Source organism: Puma concolor, chromosome C1, assembly GCF_028749965.1.
Source record: "Puma concolor isolate L17-30 chromosome C1, mPumCon1.1.hap2, whole genome shotgun sequence".
Taxonomy (NCBI): domain Eukaryota; kingdom Metazoa; phylum Chordata; class Mammalia; order Carnivora; family Felidae; genus Puma; species Puma concolor.
This window is the reverse complement of record NC_141674.1, coordinates 23,390,438-23,413,165: the sequence shown is the minus strand read 5'-3', so window position 1 is coordinate 23,413,165 and position 22,728 is coordinate 23,390,438. Positions and strand designations below refer to the sequence as shown.

General features: G+C 44.7%; 1 protein-coding gene and 2 non-coding genes across 20 annotated transcripts in view; all 3 read left to right on the top strand.

The window, feature by feature from the left end:
- The window catches only part of PUM1 (pumilio RNA binding family member 1), a 134,403-nt gene that overhangs the window by 108,671 nt on the left and 3,004 nt on the right, over positions 1-22,728 (top strand). For 14 of the 18 annotated variants that reach the window (XM_086716268.1, XM_086716266.1, XM_086716269.1 and 11 more), the window contains 7 exons: positions 3,193-3,460; positions 5,267-5,396; positions 7,440-7,574; positions 11,406-11,543; positions 13,671-13,796; positions 15,101-15,222; positions 20,571-20,763. In XM_086716268.1, coding sequence (XP_086572394.1) covers positions 3,193-3,460; positions 5,267-5,396; positions 7,440-7,574; positions 11,406-11,543; positions 13,671-13,796; positions 15,101-15,222; positions 20,571-20,763 — 1,112 coding nt within the window. The remainder of the gene's footprint in view (positions 1-3,192; positions 3,461-5,266; positions 5,397-7,439; positions 7,575-11,405; positions 11,544-13,670; positions 13,797-15,100; positions 15,223-20,570; positions 20,764-22,728) is intronic. The other 4 variants (XM_086716267.1, XM_086716262.1, XM_086716275.1 and 1 more) reach the window with 1 other exon arrangement.
- Positions 8,446-8,530, top strand: LOC147577886 (small nucleolar RNA SNORD103/SNORD85). The gene has a single exon (XR_015255716.1). It is a non-coding gene; the product is annotated as a small nucleolar RNA SNORD103/SNORD85 (small nucleolar RNA).
- LOC147577885 (small nucleolar RNA SNORD103/SNORD85) lies at positions 21,593-21,677 on the top strand. Its single transcript, XR_015255717.1, has one exon. It is a non-coding gene; the product is annotated as a small nucleolar RNA SNORD103/SNORD85 (small nucleolar RNA).

Here is a 22,728-nt window from a genome sequence, read left to right as displayed (position 1 = left end):
ATTTGTGGCTTTTCTTCTCTCAGAACTTTACATATTTTACTCCACTCTGTTCTTGCATGTGTGCTTTTTGAGGCGGAGTGAGATGTAATTATCTCTGTTCCTTTTTAGGTAAGGTGTTTCCCCCCACTCTGGCTTCTTTCAGTGTTTCCCCCCCTTTATCTTTGATTTTCTATAACTTGAAGATGATGTGTGGAGGTGTAGTTTTGGGGGCATTTATCCTGTTTAGTGTTTGCCAAGTTCCTGGATCCGTGGCTTGGTGTCTGACGTTAATTTGGAGAAATTCTTGGTGGTTGTTGTTCCTGATATTTTTTCTGTTTCTTTTTCTTCTCCTTCTGATCTTCCCATTATGTGTATGTTACACCTTTCGTAATTGTCCTCAGATAATTTGATTCTGGTTTTCTGAGTCTTTATTCTCTTTACTTTTAGGTTTTTGGGGATTCTGTTGATACTTCCTCTAGCCCAGAGATTCTTCCCTCATCTGTGCCTCGTCTACTAACAAGCCCATCAAAGAATTCTTCATTTTGGTCACAGCATTTTTTATTGCTAACATCTCTTTTTGGTTCTTAGGATTTCCATCTCTGCTTGCGTTGCCCATCTGTTCGTGGATGCTGCCTACTTTATCTGTTAGAGCCCATGGCAGATTCATTGTGGTTGTTTTAAATTCCCATTCTGGGGGAAAAAAAAATTCCCAGTCTGGTAACTTTAGTATCCCTGCCTTGTATGTCTCTGATGCCTACTCTTTCTCTTTACATTGTGTTGTTTGACTTTTTGTATGTCTTGTAATTTTTTCTTGAGAGCTGGGTGTGATGTGCTAGGTAAACAGGACTGCTATAAATAGGCTTTTGGTAATGTTGTGAGCTGTTGGGGGAGGGGAGTGTTCTGTAGTCCTGTGGTTGGGGCTCTTTTAATGATCTCCAACTTCACAAGGGCTTCTCAGTTTTTTTCTCCCCTTTTTGGTAGGACAGGATGGTTTGAATAAGCTGGAGTTGTATATTTCTCTTTCTTAGGTCAGTCGTTCTCTGATAACCCAGCATATTATGCTCTGGTTAGCCAGTTTCCCCAGAGGTCAGGCCTGCTTAAGAACAGAGTGCTCTGGCCTATTTCAAAATTGTTTCTTTTCCCTTTACTTAATTAAGCCTGAGAACATTTTTCCCTCATATTTATTGTGGAACCTGGTTGGCCTCTCAGAGATCGAAGATCTGTGGGGTTCCCCTCTGACTGGGTCCTCTTCCAGTTTTAACTCTGGAGGCTATCCACTCTGCGTTAATTGCAATTTGCCAGTTACTGTTCAGGTTTCCTTATACTTGTCGTCCATATCTGGATGGCTTTTTTAGGAGATTGGTTCTGTTTCTCTGTTGACTTACTATTTTCCCCTAAGTACCTTTGTTAGTGACCAGGTTCCTAAAATATCTTTAAATTATTTTCAGAATTCTGTGTATGCCATTCTTTCTTCTGAAGCATGTTCCTTGCTGTTCCCACACTCTGTAGGACTGCCACTGACTTAACTTGATTTTCACCTCTTTGCCCATTTCTCCCCAGTCTCAGGACAGGGAAGAAAGAATTGTTTCCGAAATGGAATAAAGAACAGCCATGTGTGGCTCCTTACCCTTCTCTATTCTTATAAACCTTCTCTCTTTTCTTTCCTTAAAGAGTCCTTTAGAACAAGAAAACTTGATATAACTGAGTCTGAAAATGAGTGTCACATGGCTGCAAGGGCACTTATTCTAGAGTCGAGTTCTGTAACATTCTAGCCATGATCATCTTGGGTTTTGTATCTTTGGGTGAGCATTTCACCTTAGTCATCTGGTACATACATGGTAGTTTAAAACTCCTTGTCGAAAATAACAGTGAGAATTCAGTGGAAAGTGTGTATGAAACACTTCTAGCGTAGTGCCTAGCATCGGACAGATACTCAGTAAATGTTTCACAGATTGTAACATCAAGCCTTTTCCTTTTGGTCCTGTTACTTTCTGTGGGATCCAGGCCTTTGAAGCCGAGCCCTGGAATTCTGTGGGGAAATCCAAGCTGGTTATCTTTTTGTAGCTGCCATTAAACTCCAGAGCAGACGTTCCTTAACATCTCATGAAGATGTTAATGGACAGTTCACGCTGCATGACTTTTCTCACGGATCCTGAGTTGTTTTTCCTCTGTGTTCTTTGTGACTTTTATGGTGTTTCTTACCTACTTTGCCTTTTGGTTTGAAAGGAGTGAGGTAAAATGACACACAAAAAGGGCTTTTTTTTTTTTTAACCCATCTTTTTTTATAGTGTAGTCTAAAGTTAAGAAACAACCAGTAAGAATATTGAAAAAAATGTACTCATAATTATTTATTTATTTATTTATTTATTTTCTATTATTTTACTCATAATAATTTATTAGTTTGCTTTACATTTTGATAAGCCTTTGGTCTTTATTTTATCTCTAGGGCTTCACAGTTATTATTCCCGTGTTGCCAGTTCAAACCACAGTATCAGCGGCAGGAGAGTTGTCGCTGTCACAGTCATTTCAGCCTGTGCCCCACTGGAAGGTGCTAAGAGCTGCCCATTCCGGATGCAGAACTTGAAAACCTTCCATTGCGAAGCATATGTCCTTTTTTCCGACTCCTTGTGTCTCCTCCTTGGCCTGGGGTGCCTTAGTGATTTTCAGATTTCTGTTTAGTGGCAAAACCATTCTTTGAAAGCTTTTCGGGAGGCTCCTTATATAAAACAGACCAGTCTGGGTACTCTGGTTTGTTTTCTTTTTTCCTTTTCCTTTTTAGAGGAAGGGTTTCCGGTGGGAGTGGGATCATTCCACTGATGGCAGGAGTCTCCCCAGAACTCAGAGCAGAAAACCACTGAGGTCTCTGTGCGTTGTGTTTTCGGATTTCTGGTGCTCAGGTGCTGGTTCACAGGGCAGGCACTTCCCCGGTCGTTTTACTTACGAGGGGCTGCACTGTCTATCGTTAGGAGTGCCCTGTCGGTGGACAAAAGCGTCCCCCTCTCAGTCTTTGTACTGAGTAGAAATTTCTTTCTACTTTGGTGAGTTGGCCTTATAAAAACTGTGGCATGAATGGAATTGAATCTTAACATGAAAGCAACAGAATTGAAGCAAAATCAGAAATGATGCAGGCTTTCATGTGTGGGATGCTTTTTCCTCTCATAAACAAAATTCCTTAAGAGCGAGTCTTGAGTTCTCCTGTTCTGTAACCAACAGGAGGACTCACAAATGGCAGTGGAAGATACATCTCTGCTGCTCCAGGCGCTGAAGCCAAGTACCGCAGCGCGAGCAGTGCCTCCAGTCTCTTCAGCCCCAGCAGCACCCTGTTTTCTTCCTCCCGGTTGCGATATGGAATGTCTGATGTCATGCCCTCTGGCAGGAGCAGGCTTCTGGAAGATTTTCGAAATAACCGGTACCCCAATTTACAACTGCGGGAGATTGCTGGGCATATAATGGAGTTTTCCCAAGACCAGCATGGGTCCAGGTGAGGACTTGGCTTTGGCACTTAAGGTAACTGAAATTTTAATGCCTTAAATTCCGTGCCTCAGATAAGGTAGACACTAGTAAATTGCCATAAAGCAATCGAAAGTTTGCCTTTTTGCGTGCTTCCCATTATGTATTTCAGAGGGAGGTAGATGTGAGAATCACTAGATATCCGGGTGATTGAAAAGAGCCGTTTAGTAATCTGGATCACATGCTGAATACAAACCTTTTTACCTTATTGTGGTGTTCCGAATTCATGGGAACCTCACAGATGATCTGTAATTTAGGGAACAGAAACACTAACACAAAGATATATGCATGCTTTTGCTACTGTTTGTTTTTTTAAGTTTATATATTTTGAGAGGAAGTGCATGGGGGAGGGGCAGAGCGAGAGGGAGAGAAAGAATCCTAAGCAGGCTCTGAGCTGTGAGGGTGGAGCCCGATGCAGGGCTTGAACTCATGAACCATGAGATCGTGACCTGAATTGAAATCAAGAGCTGGACACTTGGCGTCCCCACACTTTTGTGATTTTAATCACTATTAAGAGTCTAGTTCTTAAAATTTTTTTTTTTTCAACGTTTATTTATTTTTGGGACAGAGAGAGACAGAGCATGAACGGGGGAGGGGCAGAGAGAGAAGGAGACACAGAATCAGAAACAGGCTCCAGACTCTGAGCCATCAGCCCAGAGCCTGATGCGAGCCTGACGCGGGGCTCGAACTCACAGACCGCGAGATCGTGACCTGGCTGAAGTCGGACGCTTAACTGACTGCGCCACCCAGGCGCCCCAAGAGTCTAGTTCTTAAAGAGACATTATTCACATAGAAGTTTGGATTTCTCCTGCTCAGGAGTAAGATAGCTCCACCATTTTTCTTTGTTGTTCCGCTCTGTAGATGTGAGAGAGTCTGCATAGAGGTGAGAGGGAAGAAGGAAGCTGCCGTGTAAAACACAGAGTTTGCTTCTCCCTGTTTGGCTGTTCCAGTGGGCTTCACAGAAAGGGACCACCCTGGTCCTGGGGAAAAAGCCTAATTATGGTGACATCATCCGTCCTTCCTTCCCGTTTGTCTCCATGTCTCTTTCTTGCTCTCTGTGCCCACTGAAACAGCTTCTAAAGAATCCACCTCCTTTTTGAGTTCTGCCATCTTGCGACTGGGCGATTTCTTGTATTTGGATCCTATAGACCAGGTTGAGAGACAACATGGTTTTTCTTACATAGTCACCTGAACCTGAAAAATGAAAACTGAGTAGTTACTACTTCAGAAGACATTTGCAGGCATAAATAACAACTCTTCCGCGTCATGACTGACTACTGCTTTGTGTTAGCATGAGTTTAAAGAAGACAGTAAGGGCTGTAAGCTCTCAGTTTATTGATGTGGGACTCGTTTCTAAAGGAAAAAGTCAGGTAGGGTTCTCCCTGTGTTCTGTCCACCTTCAACCCCCTCTCTTTTCCTGACCCCCTCCTTGTTTCAGTTTATTTTGAGAGGGAGAGAGCGAGGGGCAGAGGAAGGGGGGTGGGGAGAGAGAGAATCCCAAGCAGGCTCCCCCTACTGTCAGCAAGGAGCACGCTGTTGGGCCTCGAACCCAAGAACCGTGAGATCATGACCTGAGCCGAAATCAAGAGTCAGACACTTAACCAACTGAGCCACCCAGGCGCCCTTCAAGTAATTCATTTAAATGACACTTGTGTGTGTGTGCCCATGTATGCACACACACACAGTTTCAGAACCGATACATTATATAAATTGAGCTAATCCTTATTTCCCCAAGTCTTCCTGAGATGCTAGGATTGCCATTTCTTTTGTACTTCAGATTCATTCAGCTAAAACTAGAGCGAGCCACACCAGCTGAACGCCAGCTTGTCTTCAATGAAATCCTCCAGGCCGCTTACCAGCTAATGGTGGATGTGTTCGGAAATTACGTCATTCAGAAGTTCTTTGAAGTAAGCCTTTGTTCCTTCTATCCTTTGACGTTAGAGAATCTCCAGAGCATTTTGATTTTCATTAGCTCTTTTTAGAATGGCAATCCCATTCCAGTCCTCAGAATGAAGCGTGTGTGATCTTTTTGAAGAGCTTTTAAATGTTTCTCCATTTAAACGATACGGCAGCAGTATATCATTTAAATACCCAAACAGATGTGCCAGTCTGTTTTAAAAATGTGTTTGGAGAACTGCTGTCCCCATTTAGAAACTAGCACGTTACTTCTGATTGTTATAATCATTTCGCTAAACGTGTCATTTTTAGAGGAAATAATCTTTGTAAGATATTTTAGTAGGATCATGATAAAGTGTTCTAAAAGATGAAAAAAATTATTTAATTTTGAAAGACAGAGAACAAGAACATGAGCAGGGGAGGGGCAGAGAGAGAGGGAGAGAGAGAATCCCAAGCAGGCTCCATGTTGTTGGCACGGAACCCGATGTGGGGCTCGAACCCACGAATCGTGAGATCCATGACCTGAGCCGAAATCAGGAGTTGGACACTTAACTGACTGAGCCATTCACGTGCTCCAAAAATGAATTTTTGTTTTTAGAATTCCTAGAGAGTTATCTTTGAATGTCAACTGTAGTGTTTTTTTATTTTAAACTATAGTTCTAAAGATTATTAAACGCTTCTTTTTAGCTGATCCTTCAGCTTTGGTTTCTTATTTACTTCTATTGTTGTGAATAACATCCACTCTTGTTACCGTTGTTTTTGGAAAGGATTAATAGAGTTTTGGATTAAAGTCTGTTTCCACCACTAAACTGGTGTCAGAAAGGCAGGTACACTGATATCAACAATTCCAAGTCCTAAATCCAGAAGGGAATGAAACATTGAGAAGAGTCTGGTACAGAGAAAAATGCCGGAAGTGGACATTACCTTCCCCAATCAAAAGAAATTTGTAAATTTTATGCATCTTGTTTTATGCAGTTTGTATGAAGATTAAAAAAAAAATGGCTCATGGCCTTTGTCTTCCCAACTTTTCTCATAAAGACTTAAGTTTTTTTGTTAGTGATTCGTTAGCAATACACTAAGGAATCCACTTAAAATGACTTACATTATTGATTTTAGAATAGCTTTCACTCTGTGACCCTTTTGTCACAGATCTAAAAATGTAGAGCTCTCCACCTCTAGAGGTTAATATGCAGGTAGAGGTGGCCGAATGAACAGTGGATTATAGCTGTATGACTTGGGACGAGCTAGAGAACGTCCTGGCTCAGACAACGTCCCTGGTCCGTAGTTCCCTTGTGTGGGGAATGAGTGGGTTTGGGAAGCTGATTATATATAAAGTCTCCTTCACTCACATGATTATGCCGTTCAGATGAAAATAAAAGGCCAGCAATGGGAGATCATTCTAGGAAGAGTTTTGGCACTTGTGCAGCCTGACCTCTTGCTTCAACTAATGTGCCCCCAGACTCCGTTGCCTTGTGTAAATAGAACATTTCAGTTCTTAGAGTGATGTAGAACCCTACTTCAAAACAGGATGTCCCTATGTTAAGTTTCCAGTAGATGAAAGAGGAACTTTCTAATCCATGGGCCTTGGACACCTGAGTGCCATAGCTTTGCTCCAAGAAGTGCTTGAGTCTTTCCCATACACTGTCGAAAGTTCCAATAAACAGTGTTTCCCACGTGTATTACTATTTTTAGAGTAAATAGGTATAAATGCTCTTATAATTAATAGGAGTATAAATTCACTTAATAGTGGATTAATGGCAGCTTTGAGGAATTCCATATTTGTTTAGCAGGTATTAGTAGTGAAACTGCTGTTGTTGGGTATGTGAGAAGCTTTTCAACATTGAAGAGGGTTCCTTGCAGTCAGAGGCTGAGAACTCTTGCCTTGAAGAAACAAAGATTTTTTTTTTTTGAACAAAAAGGTTTAGTTCATTAATCCTAGTGACAGAGCTAAAAGAGGTTATGCCAGTGGTTGATACAGAATAATGGATGCTTTGCCTTCTCTGGTTTCTTTCCTTCTACCTAAGTAATGGTGTTCACCCACACATTATGTCTAGTTTGGCAGCCTTGAACAGAAGCTGGCGTTGGCAGAACGCATTCGAGGCCACGTCCTGTCATTGGCACTGCAGATGTATGGCTGCCGTGTTATCCAGAAAGCTCTTGAATTTATTCCCTCAGACCAGCAGGTAATTGTAAGTTTCCCCTTTAACTTTTCTCTTGGTGTTCGATGTTTCTCCGTGGCACGTGTGGTAGTGAATCCTGTACATTTGTCAGTCTTTAGTTTTCTTTTACGGTTTCCTTTGGTGCTTGTGGCTGCCTTTCTGTGCATGGCAAGCATGAGCTGTGTGATTAATTTTGTAAATTTATAGTAGATCAAGTGTGTTTTGTTAATAAGGCTGTTGGTTTCAAACACTCTTTTCATCAACCAGGCTTCAGTAGGTGTAATTTTACAAGAGACAGTTTTGTTTGATAAGAAAGCCAGTAAAATACTAGTAAGTTGTTGTTGTGTTCAACTTGAACTAACCACTCCGGCCAATCAAACTTGGATTATCCAGCCCACCTTCCATTTTCCTTCACTTCTTATTCATTCATTCCACCACCTTTTACTGAGCGAGTGCCTGGCCTGGCACACTGACCTGGTGCCCGCTCTGTGCCAGGCGCCAGCACGGGGAGGACGAAGACTGGTCCCTGCCCACAGAGCGCAGCATGGGGAAGAGCCGTGGAAAGCTGGGCCGGGGGGGGGGGGGGGGGGCCGGGGGGGGGCATGCGAGAGCACGTGCCCGAGGCTTGGCGGGAGGGCAAGTCCAGGCTAGGGAGGAGCGAGGAGAAAAGGGACGGAAATCTGAAATGTCAAGGTGCTGTGTGGGGGGGGAGCGACGCCGAAAGCCCCAGAAGCAGCCCGTGCGTGGCTGGAGGAACAGTTGCAGGGCAGGCCCAGCCAGCAGGTGAGCCGCAGCTGTGTCTGTGCTGGGCGGTGCCGCGAGCCCCGGGGTGCGTTGATGCGAACCCTCAGCCTTTGGGCTCTGAACTCCCTCTGCCCTGAGGGGAAGGTGTTGGCCTCGGTCTGGCAGTGATGAGCCACTTGCCCTCGCTGAGAACAAAGTTCGGTAATGAGAATCTTTGTTAAGGACTCACGTTCTGAGCCAGGCGAGGCGCCCACCGCCTCCAGTTCGCAACAGGACGCGACGCGACGGGGCATCGCGGTGGTGTTGGCGATGGCGGTCGAAGGCTGGGGGCGTCCGGAGTCCTTCAAGTTGGGAGGCTCAGGGAGAGGTGTGTTGAGACGCTGGTGAAGGCAGAGGGGATGTTGGGGACACACGGGCAGGGTTGGGGTTCGCTCAGCGCTCTGTCCGGAGACGTAGCGGTGGTAAAGTGGTGTGTATGTCGGGAATTAGAAGCAGGGACTCAGCTACTACTTTTTTTCTTCTAATGATCAGAATCATTATCAGTTTCAGTTTTCCCTGGGATTTTCATGGATGAAAACTTCATGAGTGAATCTTTCTTCTTAAATTTTCTCGTTTCTTTGGAACATGGAAGTTTCTTACTCTTTGACTATAATTCTCACGAGCTCAGAGAAAGGAGGAGTATTATAGTTTCCCAGGAATGTCCCCCATCTTTGCCCTCTCTCAGGATTGTGATAAACTGTTGATATCTATCTATTTATTTAATTTTTTGAGAGAGAGCATGAGTGGGTTGGGGAGAGGGACAGGGAGAGAGAAAAAGACTCTTAAGCAGATTTCACGCTCAGCACAGAGCCCCAACACGGGGCTCCATCTCACGACCATAAGATCACGACAGCGGAAATCAAGAGTCGGATGCTCAACCAACTGAGCCACCCAAGTGCCCCTAAATTGTTGATTTTGTCTCCATCTTTTCAGAGTTTACTGTTTGTTTTTTTTTCTGATTGGATGGCTACACTGTAGTTGCTTTTCACTCTCCCCTTGAGTTGTTCTTTCTACTCTATATTTCTGTGTTTTTTTTTTTTTTCTGGTCTGGTTTCTTTGTGTACCTTGTTGTGGACCTGGTAGGACTCTTCCTGGTATGGATAGTTTACTGTTATTTGGATGCAAGTTTATTATTTTACATGAAATTAACTTCTCTCCAGTGGAGTTTTTATGGGCTCCAGAAAATATACAAGGAAGCCATCTCCCCTTTATTTTGATTAAAAGTGTTCCTTGTCTTTGTATATAGCTATCATTCTCCATTTACCATTCCCATAATTATATTTCCAGAAGAAATTTGTTTTCCCTGGCATTTGATTAATTGCTTTAGGAAACTTTCCTCAGTCTATTGCCTTTGGCTGGTTTGGTCCCTGGCATTGCAATCTTGGATTTCTCCCCCCCTCCCCAGTATAAATGGGATAACTCTTAGCTGCTTTGACATATTGAGCAACTCAGAGATCTGAGACCTTGTATTCACAAACATCACCATTTTGACTGGTTTGTAGTTCCCACTATAAATACATGTTCAGCACAGGGGAGTGAGTAGACAGAGATTGGATCGAGCAAGGAGATTGGGCAGCACATACTAGGGCCCAGCCATGGTGCAGGTATTCAGCATCAAGAAAGGGATCCAGTGAGAATCTCAACACCTTTTTCTTGTCGCTTCCACTCATTCCCTACACATGTGCACGCATGCTTGCTCCCACGCTTACAACTCCGGTGTCTTGTCTTCTCCTGTACTTCCGGAGTTTCTCATACACACACACACACACACACACACACACACACACACACACACACACACAAACACACACGTCACGCACTCACATAACTCAATATCTGGTCTTCTGTATTCTCTGAGAGTGCTCTCCCTGCTGTCCTTCAGTCCTTGGCCCTGTGGAAAGATCATGTTGGGAGTTACAGACCTGTAACCAGAATTCTGGTACTTAACCCTCTCAGAGTCCCCTCCTTCTTAGGTGTGGGCAGAGGGTGTGTGCAGTATCATATGTAACTGACAACAGGTAATTACTGACCCACATTGTTTTACCACATAGGCGCCAGATTGCTTGGGTTTGAATCTTGGCAGTGTAGGTCTGTGATTTTTTTTTTTTTTTTTAATTTTTTTCCCAACGTTTATTTATTTTTGGGACAGAGAGAGACAGAGCACGAACGGGGGAGGGGCAGAGAGAGAGGGAGACACAGAATCGGAAACAGGCTCCAGGCTCTGAGCCATCAGCCCAGAGCCTGACGCGGGGCTCGAACTCACGGACCGCGAGATCGTGATCTGGCTGAAGTCGGACGCTTAACCGACTGCGCCACCCAGGCGCCCCTAGGTCTGTGATTTTAACAAGTCAAATAATTTGTGCTCTGGTTTCCTCATCTGTAATAGTGTCCAGTACACAGGATTATTAGGAGGATTCATTGGGTCAAAGAGTGTTAAGCACTTAAGAGATATGTCTAGCATACTGTAAGCTATAGATTGATTCTTCTTCTTATTATTAATTTTTTTAATGTTTATTTGTTTTTGAGGGAGAGCGGGGAAAGGGACAGAGAGCAAGGGAGACACAGAATCCAAAGCAGGCTCTAGGCTCTGAGCTGTCAGCACAGAGCCTGACGCAGGATTTGAACCCAGGAACCACGAGGTCATGACCTGAGCTGGAGTCATACGCTTAACGGACCGAGCCACCCAGGGCCCCTGCTCTTCTCATTATTAATAATATGTACCTTACAGGGTTGTCATGTTAAGAATGTGATAAATTAGATGTGAAGTTCTCGACGACAGTGTGCTTTGTACACGTTCTTTTCTAGAGATGTCTACGTTTTTATAAAGTCTCTGAGGCCTTTTGCGAGTTAGAGAACTTTTTTGAAGACAGGCTCCTATTACAGGAAGTTTGCTAACATGCAAAAACTGCGGCCTTCACTTGGTGCCGGTGTGCTGTCACAGTGCCACAGCTGTGCTGTCCCGCTGCTTCGTCACAGACTGTGCCTGGTGCTTTGTGTTTCGCAGGGAGACTGTTGATTGTCCAGGAGTTTGCTTGCTGTGATTCTGGTGGTGCTTTCTTTCCTTGTCTCCTCTAATAGAATGAGATGGTTCGGGAGCTAGACGGCCACGTCCTGAAGTGTGTGAAAGACCAGAATGGTAATCACGTGGTTCAGAAATGCATTGAATGCGTACAGCCCCAGTCTTTGCAGTTCATCATCGATGCGTTTAAGGGGCAGGTAAGTGACTTAGGAAAGAAATGAAGGAAACAAGTTGATGGGTGTTTCCATTGTGAGCAGAGAACAGGGTAGCATTTGTGGGGTGTCCCTAAGTGGCCACCCCACCAGAGATAGCTTCTAGTTTCTCCTATTTACCTGTGTGTCATAAGAGCCCCTATGATCTTAGCACCAGCTTCCAGGCAGATGGTTTTTTGTTTTCTTTTTTTTATACTGTGATTTTTCCAGAATTGCCCCTTGATTGGCTGTTGTCATTCATTTCTTTTTCCTGAAGCATCATCCTCACACTCTCCTAAGCTACGCGGAACAAAGAGAGTAAAACGCATCTCCTCCTTGGGTCTGTGAAATTGGTTTTTTGTTTTTGTCTTTAAAGGGAAAAAAATGGTAAATACCAAGTAGATTTTCAGGTGCAGTCATGTGTACTGCTGAGCCTAGATTGAAGTGGGATTTTAGAGTTGTTAGGTTTTGCGGTTTGCTCAATTATAGCACCGGTAAGGAGATTGCAGGCTTTAACTCGGGGTTGTTTGGATTTTCTGAGTTAATGAAAAAAGATCTGTTTAACATTTTACAATTTATTGAAATTGACAGCAAAGAAAGTAAAAGTAGATTAAGCTACCAAATGGGAGAGAATATTTTCAAGATGAAACTGTCAAAGAATTAATAACTGGAATATATATAAAGAACTCCTGTAATCAAAAGAGTACAGTACAAATTAGTGTGAAAACGGGCCAAAGGCATTAACAGACAAAAGAAACACAAATTGCCAGTCCATCTATGAAAACATAATTCTGTTAGTCAGGAAAACGCAAAATAAGGACACAGAGGATAGGCATTGTTTGCCCATCAGTCGCGGTGTCCTGGCAGGAATGTGGGACCTGATCACTGGTGGTGGGAATAGATATTAGCACAGCCATTAGGAAAATACTTTTGTATCACCGTCAAGGTTCAACATTTGTATTTCCTATGCTGGCATTCGTAGCCTAGGTGTGTAGCTGGGGGAATGTCTACATGTGGATACTACGAGACATATTTAGACATGTTGAAAGCAGCATTGTTCTTCTAGAAAAGACTAAAGAATCTAGATGTCTATCAATCAGCAGAGGGTTGGACAGAAATTAAAATAACAAACTCAAATACTTGCCCAGCAGAAACTTCACAGTATAATAAGTAAATACCTGAAACATAATGTTGAGTGAAATAAGTTCATTTGTTACAGACTGTGAGTTTTTAACCTTTTTTATAGACTCAAGCAGAACTGTGCTTTATACTGTTGAGGTACACAGTTGTGCATATACAGCTACGTCTAAAAAACCCACATAAAAAGCCCTTAGTGCATTGACACTTGGTCAACATCTACGAAGTGTGAGCTGTTGTTTCTGTGCTTATTATTCCTGTGATTATTCCTGGTAACAGAGCGGGGGGCAGAGAGGGGATGCGGGTTGCTCCAGGTCATTCACACTATTCACACTAGGAAGGACAGAATCGAGACTGAGTGATCTGGAGCCGAAGCCCAGGTGCCTGTCTTCTTCCAGACGCAACAAAGGAGGAAGCTTTTCTTGCTCATTGCTGGAAAAACACCCTAATTAAATGTAGAAGATTGCAGCGTTGGTTAGGTGAAAGCATTTATGATCCTAGCCCTTTCTTTTTCTGTTTTTAACCCTGTCTTTTGACACTATGGACTCTTAATTGTTTTTTATGACCTCGACTAATTCTCTGTTCCTTTCTAGGCTTCTTAGAGAAGTCCTTTTCAGCTCTGAATTTATGTACATTTGTGAATCCCTAGAATAGGTAAATGGGTTTACACACACACACACGCGCGCACACACACACGCACACATATACACCCTACTATTTGTAGAGAGAACTCAAATGTGTCCTATGTATAATTGGGGCTTTTGAGTCAAGACTAGGACGTAGTACCCCGGCTCTGTCAGTTACTATCTGTATGGCTGCAAGCACATTATGTAAACTTCTAGAAGCTTCAGTTATCTCATTTGTAAGGTAAGAATAATTCTCGCTCTCTCTGTCAGAGTCTTTGCAAAGATTAACAGAATAATGTGTATGTGAACAACACTGAAGCGTTGAAAGTGGCAACTGTCTTTTTTGGCTTTATTTGCTCATCTGCCCTAGGTATTTGCTTTGTCCACGCATCCTTACGGCTGCCGAGTGATTCAGAGGATCCTGGAGCACTGTCTCCCTGACCAGACTCTCCCCATTTTAGAGGAGCTTCACCAGCACACAGAGCAGCTTGTACAGGTAGTGGAGTTGCCGGTAGAGTAACTGCAAACACCTGTGGGCTCGTGCAGGCCCACAGCTTGTGTGTTTTCTCAGCACAGGTATCCGTTCCAGAAGAGTTCGTGTTCACGTGTTTAAAATGCCCATTGAAGCTTTGGGGCAGGTTTTCATTTATACCATCCTGGTTTTTGTTTTGTGAATATGGGTGATGAAGAGAGCCCCGGCTTAGGCATGAAGGGCGCTGCCTGCCGGCCGCCTGTCGTGGACCGGCTTGCGGTGCCACCTTAGGCGGGTCGTTTAATCTCTGTGGGTCTTAACTTCATCATTTCAAATGAACTGAGTGGATCAGGGGACTTCTTTTTTGCTTTGATACTTTCTTTTGCTTCTGCCACTAAACATTTCTCCCACATCGCAGTAACCAGTAGAACACTTTCTACAAGTCGGATTATTGTGCTGAAGCAGCATTTTTGTTGGTGTTTGTGGCTTGTTTTGGTGTCAGGTATTAAATACTCACTGTAGAAAAAAATGGTAGGGGCGCCTGTGGTTAAGCATCTCTTGATCTTAGCTCAGTTCTGGATCTGAAGGTCGAGAGTTCAAGCCCTGCACTGGGCTCCATGCTGGGCGCGAAACCTACTTAAAAAACGAAAAGAGGAAACATTGGAGGTGCAGGAAGTAGCAGTAAAACTAAAGAAAGCATCCATAATCCTGCCACACGGAAGCAAGCACATTTGGTCTTGGCACTTTTTTTTAGAAGTATTATTTGTACACTTAAATTTTTGCCTCTTGCAAATCTTTTTGCCACTGAAATTCCTTACTTACACACATTTATTCTCTTAAAAGTATCTTTACCTGTAGATGAGTGAGTACATCCATTGTATGCTTGTGATGTTGTTTAATTAGGTATTGTCTGTTTTGTTGGACATAAGCATTGTTTCCCATTTTTCTTACGAGATAAATTTCTGTTTGAGAGAAAAATAGCTCTTTATTCCTACCTACACAGCCTCCCTCCCTCCCCCCCCCCTTCCTTTTTTAAACAAGAAGAGGCCTACTTTTTGGCGTCTAGTACTTTTGAAGAACCAAACTAGGATCCTTGGGCATAAATATAGAGGAATATTCCATTGTCTGGTAATACGTTTCTGTTTTGTAATGATAGAGAAAAATCGTCACTCCCTATCCATTTTAAAAATTCTTAAGTGTTTGTTGGTATTCAGGCCGGCCGTCATGGTGCTACAGGAAGGTAGGCAGGTGTTGATTAGATGTAAGGATTTAGGTAACCCACAGAACTAATTTTTACATCAATTCTATTTCTGTTGTTTCTCCAACAGGATCAGTATGGAAACTATGTAATCCAGCACGTATTGGAGCATGGTCGTCCTGAGGATAAAAGTAAAATTGTAGCAGAAATCCGAGGCAATGTACTTGTATTGAGTCAGCACAAATTCGCAAGGTACGAGCTTTGCATTCATACAGACTCTGTTTTCCAGAAGGAATTATTACATTGTATTTCAAGTCGAGGGAGAAAGAATGAATTTTCATTCTCTTCTTTCAAAAATGTTTTTCTCAAGGTATATACAGCTTAAAACGTCAAATGGTTCTACTATCATAGAGTATAAAACAAAGCAGGTCCCTTAGTGGCTCTTCCCGCCCCCAGTCACCCACTTTGAAATACAGGGATTATGTTTCTGAAGAGCTTAAATCTTGTACTTTGGTGAACTGGGCATTTTGTTAGCTTACTTGTTCTTGTTCTTCACTCAGTTTCCTCTCTGGTGCCAGAATTCAGACGTAGTGTATCATGTTGATGTATAGGCATTAGTACTCTTTGAGTCTCTTTTCCAGTCTTCATGTTGTGGCAGATCAAGAATAAAACGCACTAGTTATTCTCAGGTTGTGAAAGATGTTTTAGGTGACTTACAATCAGCAGTGGTTGGAGAAGAAATTGATGGCCCTTCCAAGGGATTAGTGGTATGGTCTTCTGAGTGGAATGGGTGTACAAATATAGTCATTTGTACTTTGGGAATATTTTTCTCTGACTCTTAGGATAAATTCCAAAGCAGTTGTGATTCTACAACCTTGTTTTTAAATTGTTCATCTCTAAGTTTTTAAATTTTATGAGATGGCAGCATGGAAAATAGAGAAAAGGAATAAACGCGCTCCTAGATCCAGTGTCTTAGCAGCCTAACCATATCAGGGTCTCTTAGACCTTGTATTGCCTTTTTATTTTTTTTATTTTTTTATTTTATTTTATTTTATTTTTTATTTTTTGGACATTTGCCAGGACCAGGGAAGCAGGGGCAGAATCTCTTAGAACTCTTCCTTGGGTCACTGTCTCCTCTTGTTTTTCAGTGCATTTAATATCTCACTCTTAAGTGTAAGTATTAATGCTACAATAGACTTGTGGTCTGGTAATGACTGAAAAGCTACTTTGGGCCCAATCCTCCCACAGATAACAGACAACTGTAAATTGTGGACAAAATGCCAAAAATTTTGCTGAAGGCATTAGGCGTTACAGTGTGGCCAAGAGCAGGTGGTTACCAGAAGGGGTTGGGGAAAGGGAGGCTTATTGATACTGGGAAGGAGGTAATTGCACTGGGGAAATTCCCGCCTGCCCCTTTAGATTTTTCTTTTTTTCTTTTTTTATTTTGAGGGAGGGAGGGGGAGAGAGAGAGAGCATGTGCAAGAGAGAGAGAATTCCAAGCAGGCTCCACACTGTCAGTGTGGAGCCAGATGTGGGGGGAAAACCCACGAATCATGAGATCGGACCATGAGATCGTAGCCCGAGCTAAAATCAAGAGTCGGATGCTTAACCAAGGGAACCACCCAGGCACTCCAGAGTTTTCTTTTTGTATCGAGTTGTATCGAGATATAATTGACAGCACTGTGTAAGTTTGAGGTATGCAGCATGTTGGTTTGATGTATTTCTGTATTACAGTATGATTACCACAGCAACATCAGCTAACACCTTTATCATGTCATACATACAATTATTTCTTCCTTCCTTCCTTCCTTCCTTCCTTCCTTCCTTCCTTCCTTCTTTCCTTTCTTTCTTTCTTTCTTTCTTTCTTTCTTTCTTTCTTTCTTTCTTTCTTTCTTTCATTTTTTTAAAAGTTTATTTGAGAGAGAGCAGATGCGTGCACACACAGGCCCTGGGGAGGGACAGAGAGAGAATCCTAAGTAGGTTCCGTGTAGCACAGAACCCAGCTTAGGGCTCATACTCCCAAACTGTGAGATCATAACGTGAGCCCAAATTCAGTCAGACGCTTAACTGAGCCACCCAGGTGCCCCAATTACCATTTCTTTTTTTGTGTTAAGAACACCATTCAGATCTAGTCTCTTAGCAACTTAGCATTTTTATAGTGCAGTGTTGTTGACTATAATCAGGAAATTTCCCAGTTTTTAAAAAAAATTTTTTACATTTATTTTTGAGAGACAGAGCACACGTGGGGGAGGGGCAGAGAGAGAGAAGGAGACACAGAATCCGAAGCAGGCTTCAGGCTCTGAGCTGTCAGCACAGAGCCTGACGCGGGGGCTGGAACTCACAGACCTTGAGATCATGACCTGAGCCGAAGTCTGACGCCTAACCAACTGAGCCACCCAGGCACCCCAAGGGAATTTCCCAGCTTTAATGGCTTGTAGCCTATAGGTGCTTCTCATTCTGCTCCATGCTGGGCTTCTAAAGTTGGGATCAGAAATCTCCAGTGTCCCATAAGGCAGAGTTTGGGACAACCGTGGCAATGAGAGTGACAAAGTGACAGGGGAGAAATCCTGGAAAGGAAGAGAACCAGGGACGGGGAGGCTCGCATTTAAACTTCCCAAATACGTGGTTGACTCCTGAATCACGTTGGTTTGCATGGGCTGAACCTGAGGCAGCCTAGCTAAGGATGGAAGTGCTGCACTGGGATCCCTGCGGCCTGGGACAGGCTTGCAGTTTGAGCTCAGCGAAGTTAACTACACTGAAAAAAGGAACAGATGTCACCTTCTTGGAAGAACATAACAGAACTGTTTCTACGGTGTATCATTCATTATGTCTAGAAAACAGGAAAATGTGCTGTTGGCCATAATCAAGAAAAAAGAAAAAATAGGAGAATGGAAAACTGCAGCTAGTTCCACACCACCCTGACATTAGAGTTAGCAGAGAATGATTATAAAGCAGCTATTTCAGTTATAGTCAAAGATGTAAAGGAAGATACGGTTGTAATGAACGAAAAGATATGCTAGTAGAGAATTAGAAGCTTTACTGTGAAAAGAACAAAGTGGAAATTCTAGAATAGGAAAATAAATCATCTGAAATAGAATTCACTGTGTGGCTTTAGTATCAGCAGATTAGAGAGAACAGAAGAAAGAGCTGATATACTTGGAAATAGATCAATAGAAACAAAACAATAAAATAGATGAGTGACTTTCTGACGTTTTTGGCAGTGACCCAGAATAAAAAGTAACATTTTCATTGACTTTGCATGCACAGGCACATGCATACACGTGTAACTGAACAACTGTGTTGTCCATGATTAATTGTTGCATTAAAAAGCAGCAGCAGCTGGTCCCAAATCACTAAGATGATCTCCCTGCCCACAAATGGGCTGGGAGCTCCGGTTTTAGAAACACTACAATAAGCTTAAAAGACTGCAGCACCATCGGTCATGCATGAGGGTAGAAGCCTTTGGCCAAGTGGGATCCCATGGTGGTAGCTGATTGACCTGCTTGCTTCCTTGGAAGACAGGTCACTGTTGAGGCTTGAGTCCTGTATCCAGATGAGTGAGTGTCCTGTCCCCAATCCAGTTAGGAAGTTCTGTTCTGACGCGGACTGATTTGTTATGGAATGAGGCCTGGAGTGGACAAAGGTACATACAGTCTAGCCGAGCGGTCCTGACAGGTGATGAATTCTTTGCCTGAACATTTGGAGATCATGACTGGCTTTGTGCTCTCTGAACCAGCTCAGTAATATCTTAACTCCCTTTTCTGCTGAGGAGAAGCCAGTGGTTATTAGGAGATTCACTTCCACGGTGCCACACCTTAAGCTCACACTAGAATAGAACTGTATGTTAGTTGTATGTTTAGTGCTATGGGAGGAAAGTGGGAAGAGAAGGTTTTCTATGGTGTGGTGTCAGAAGGAGAGGCTCTTGTCTTAATTAGACTTGACCGATTAGCTCACCAGACTTGATCTACACTGCATATCTTAAGAAATGCCCAGTAGGTTGGTAGTTCTTGACAGTTTAGCTTGGGAATTTGCTTTTCTAAATGAAAGCAATATATATAAGCTCTGTGTTCAAAATGATAGAACACTGGGAGCTCCTTGGAGCAGCACCCTCTTATGGTGTAAAAACTTGTGGAGTAGGGGATTATCCTGGTGATAGTTACTTAACTACTGAGATATCCACAGGTCTGGCCTCTGGAAGGAGTAAGACACAGAGTACCTGCTCTAAGGTGCCTCGTGAAGTCGGTATATTTGTCCTTTTTCAGTCCCTGAAGGCAAAAGTAAGACAAATGAAGAATGTTTAACAGAGCCATTCACCCCCATGGTAGGTTGCCCTAGAAAGTAATGCTTCCAAATTATTAGAAATTCCCAAGCAGAGGCTAAATGGCCATCTTTCAGGATTGTCACAGAAGAGCTTTATTTTTTTTTAAATATACTTTGTGTGTATGTATGTATTTTTTGAGGGGGGGCACAAGTGAGCAAGGGGCAGAGAGAGGCACAGAAAGAGAGAGAAGCGGGGCTCACCCAGAGCAAGGCTCATGTTCACCCAAAGTGGGGCTTTAAACTTGTGAACCATGAGAGAGTGATCTGAGCTGAAGTCAGATGCTTAACAGCTGAGCCACCAAGGTGCCCAGGGGCTTTCTACATTAGCTAGGTCTGGTCATTTAAGTCCCTACTCTCTCTGAGTGTTCTGTGACCCAGAGCAGCCCTTCCCCCAGTCATGGACCCTTTACAAAGCCTTCAACTGCCCATCGGCCCACCAGACGTCCTCTTTCCCAGGTATTGGCTCCAGCAATCCACATTCAGGTGGTGTGTATTCTTTGACATCACCCAACTTCCTCAGACCCACAGACCCACAAGATGCAGAGTAGTGCTGATTTTTAGAAACAAACATTAATGAGTGAATCAGTCCCTCCTTGATGAGAAATACGCATTGGCACAGCTGTATGTAATTTAATCACCCTCTCTGGCCCCTCTGGATTTAGTGTAGCCACATTCCTGTTTTCCTTTCCCAAGATGATGTATTTCTGAAGTGTTTAGAAATGCTGACAGACCTGTAAGGTGGTTCTTGTCCCTAGACTCTTAAGAGGCAACCTGAGGTCATTGAGTGAGTGCTGTGGTTCCTCCTCGTACACTCCTGACTCAAGTCTGCAAGGCCTCTCTCTCAAGTGCCGTGCTCTGTGGTAGGCACTAGAAATACAGGCAGTAAGTAAGGCTTGTTCCTGACCCTTAGTACACTCAGAAGAGGAGGGAATTCATTGATTTTGGTTATGTGTTGAAATTATAATCATCAACAAGTTCAGCTTTTAGCCAGTCATGTGAGCCTTTATGTAAGTCCCCTCACTCACCTGGGCTCATTACCCTCACCCAGTTAGCGGGTTAGGGCTCGTATTCGCCCGACACCTGGTCCCAGCCATGGGTCACATTGGAAGCCACAGATGACTCCAAGGTGGAGGCTCATAGAGTCAGACAGTTGATGAATTCATCTTCCAAAAATGTCAGGCTCTCTTCTGCTGCTGACAGTGAGGTCGGGGCAGAGGCCGGACAAGCACAGCCTCACAAGGTTTGTTCTAAGGGTTGTCCCTGGATTTGTCTTATTATAGCAATGTCGTGGAGAAGTGCGTCACTCATGCGTCCCGTACGGAGCGTGCTGTGCTTATCGATGAGGTATGCACCATGAATGACGGTCCCCACAGTGCCTTATACACCATGATGAAGGACCAGTATGCCAACTACGTGGTCCAGAAGATGATCGATGTGGCAGAGCCAGCACAGCGGAAGATCGTCATGCATAAGGTAGGCCAGGCTGGACAGGTCACACTCAGAGAAAGCATGCAAGGCCCGCACTAATTCACGTTTCTGAAATGCGGATGAAGGTGGGCATCTGGCTTCTTTTAGTGCAGTTTGTCACTGGACCGTGTCTCAATATGTTTGTTTTCCTTTTATCTAGAGTGGCCATTGTCTCCGTGGTTCATAGTTCACTGGTGTGAAAGAGTCTTAAACTCCATCTTTGTGAGGGTTTTCCCTCCCTGATCCTCAGGCCGTGTGTCTCGTCCTCTGCTCCCACTGCCCCCCCACCCCCCCGTCCCCAAGCTTCTCAGTCCCACAGATCAACCTGATTGTCTTATTGCCTTTTCTCCTTCTTCCCTTTTGTTCATCCCACCACCTTTTACTGAGCAAGTGCCTGGCCTGGCACACTGACCTGGTGCCCGCTCTGTGCCAGGCGCCAGCGCGGGGAGGACGAAGACTGGTCCCTGCCCACAGAGCGCAGCGTGGGGAAGAGCCGTGGAAAGCTGGGCCGGGGGTGGGGGGACAGGGGGGCATGCAAGAGCACGTGCCCGAGGCTCGGCGGCAGGGCAAGTCCAGGCTAGGGAGGAGCGAGGAGAAAAGGGACGGAAATCTGAAATGTCAAGGTGCTGTGTGGGGGGGAGCGACGCCGAAAGCCCCAGAAGCAGCCCGTGCGTGGCTGGAGGAACAGTCGCAGGGCAGGCCCAGCCAGCAGGTGAGCCGCAGCTGTGTCTGTGCTGGGCGGTGCCGCGAGCCCCGGGGTGCGTCTGATGCGAACCCTCAGCCTTTGGGCTCTGAACTCCCTCTGCCCTATCTGAGGGGAAGGTGTTGGCCTCGGTCTGGCAGTGATGAGCCACTTGCCCTCGCTGAGGACAAAGTTCGGTAATGAGAATCTTTGTTAAGGACTCACGTTCTGAGCCAGGCGAGGCGCCCACCGCCTCCAGTTCGCAACAGGACGCAACGCGACGGGGCATCGCGGTGGTGTTGGCGATGGCGGTCGAAGGCTGGGGGCGTCCGGAGTCCTTCAAGTTGGGAGGCTCAGGGAGAGGTGTGTTGAGACGCTGGTGAAGGCAGAGGGGATGTTGGGGACACACGGGAGTTAGAAGCACGTCCATGACAAATACTCGTGTGTGTACTTACAGCAAGCCCCCCTTTCGGCGGGGCTCCTGGATCTGAATACAGCGGTACTGTGCACAGATAGCCGCGGTGGTGCCTGGGAAGTGTTGGGAGGGCTGTGCGAGCATGTGGCAGGGTCTGTTGTAATGTGGAGGTACAGAGAATGCTCCCCCAGAGAGTGACATTTGATAAAGCCCTGAACCTCTCCTGGAAGAGCAGGGGACAGACTGGGTATTTGAAGAAGCAAAGCGAGTTTGGTAGGGCAGGCCCGTGGTTGCCGGGTCACGTTTGCGTTTCACGTGATTGTCCCAGCTGACGAGTGACGTAGAGGTGGGGAGGCGGTAGGAGAAGGGGCAGTGAGGAGGCGGCAGAGCCAAGAGACGGCGGTGGCTTTGGGATTGAAGACAGGGGACAGACGGGGTGCGGCAGTTGGCTGATTGAGGGAGCCGAAAGATGAAGAAGAGTCCCACGAATCCCAGCACGAAGAGCTCTGCAGCCTTCTCCGAGACAGAGTCCTCTTGAGCAAGAGGAGACGGTAGAGCAGGTCATTACTTCCCACCTCCCCCCGGATCAGGTGAACAGCGGAGCTCGACAACGGTGTATGTGCGCGTGCACGATGGAAAGGGCGAAGGGTAAAGGTTCGCCGGTGGCTGGACTGCTCAGTCGCCGGTCCTAGGGACAGGGCGGGTGAAAGAATTGAATGTCACTAATGTTTCTGAAAGGAGAGCCGCCAAAAAGCAAGGGGGTCTTGAACCTCACGTTCTGATGACCAAGACGTGTCTGGGGCCTCGCTACATCCCAAGTGCAAGCGTAGCATTGTCTCACGTCCTCTCTCCAGAGGAGTTGAGGCGAATGGTG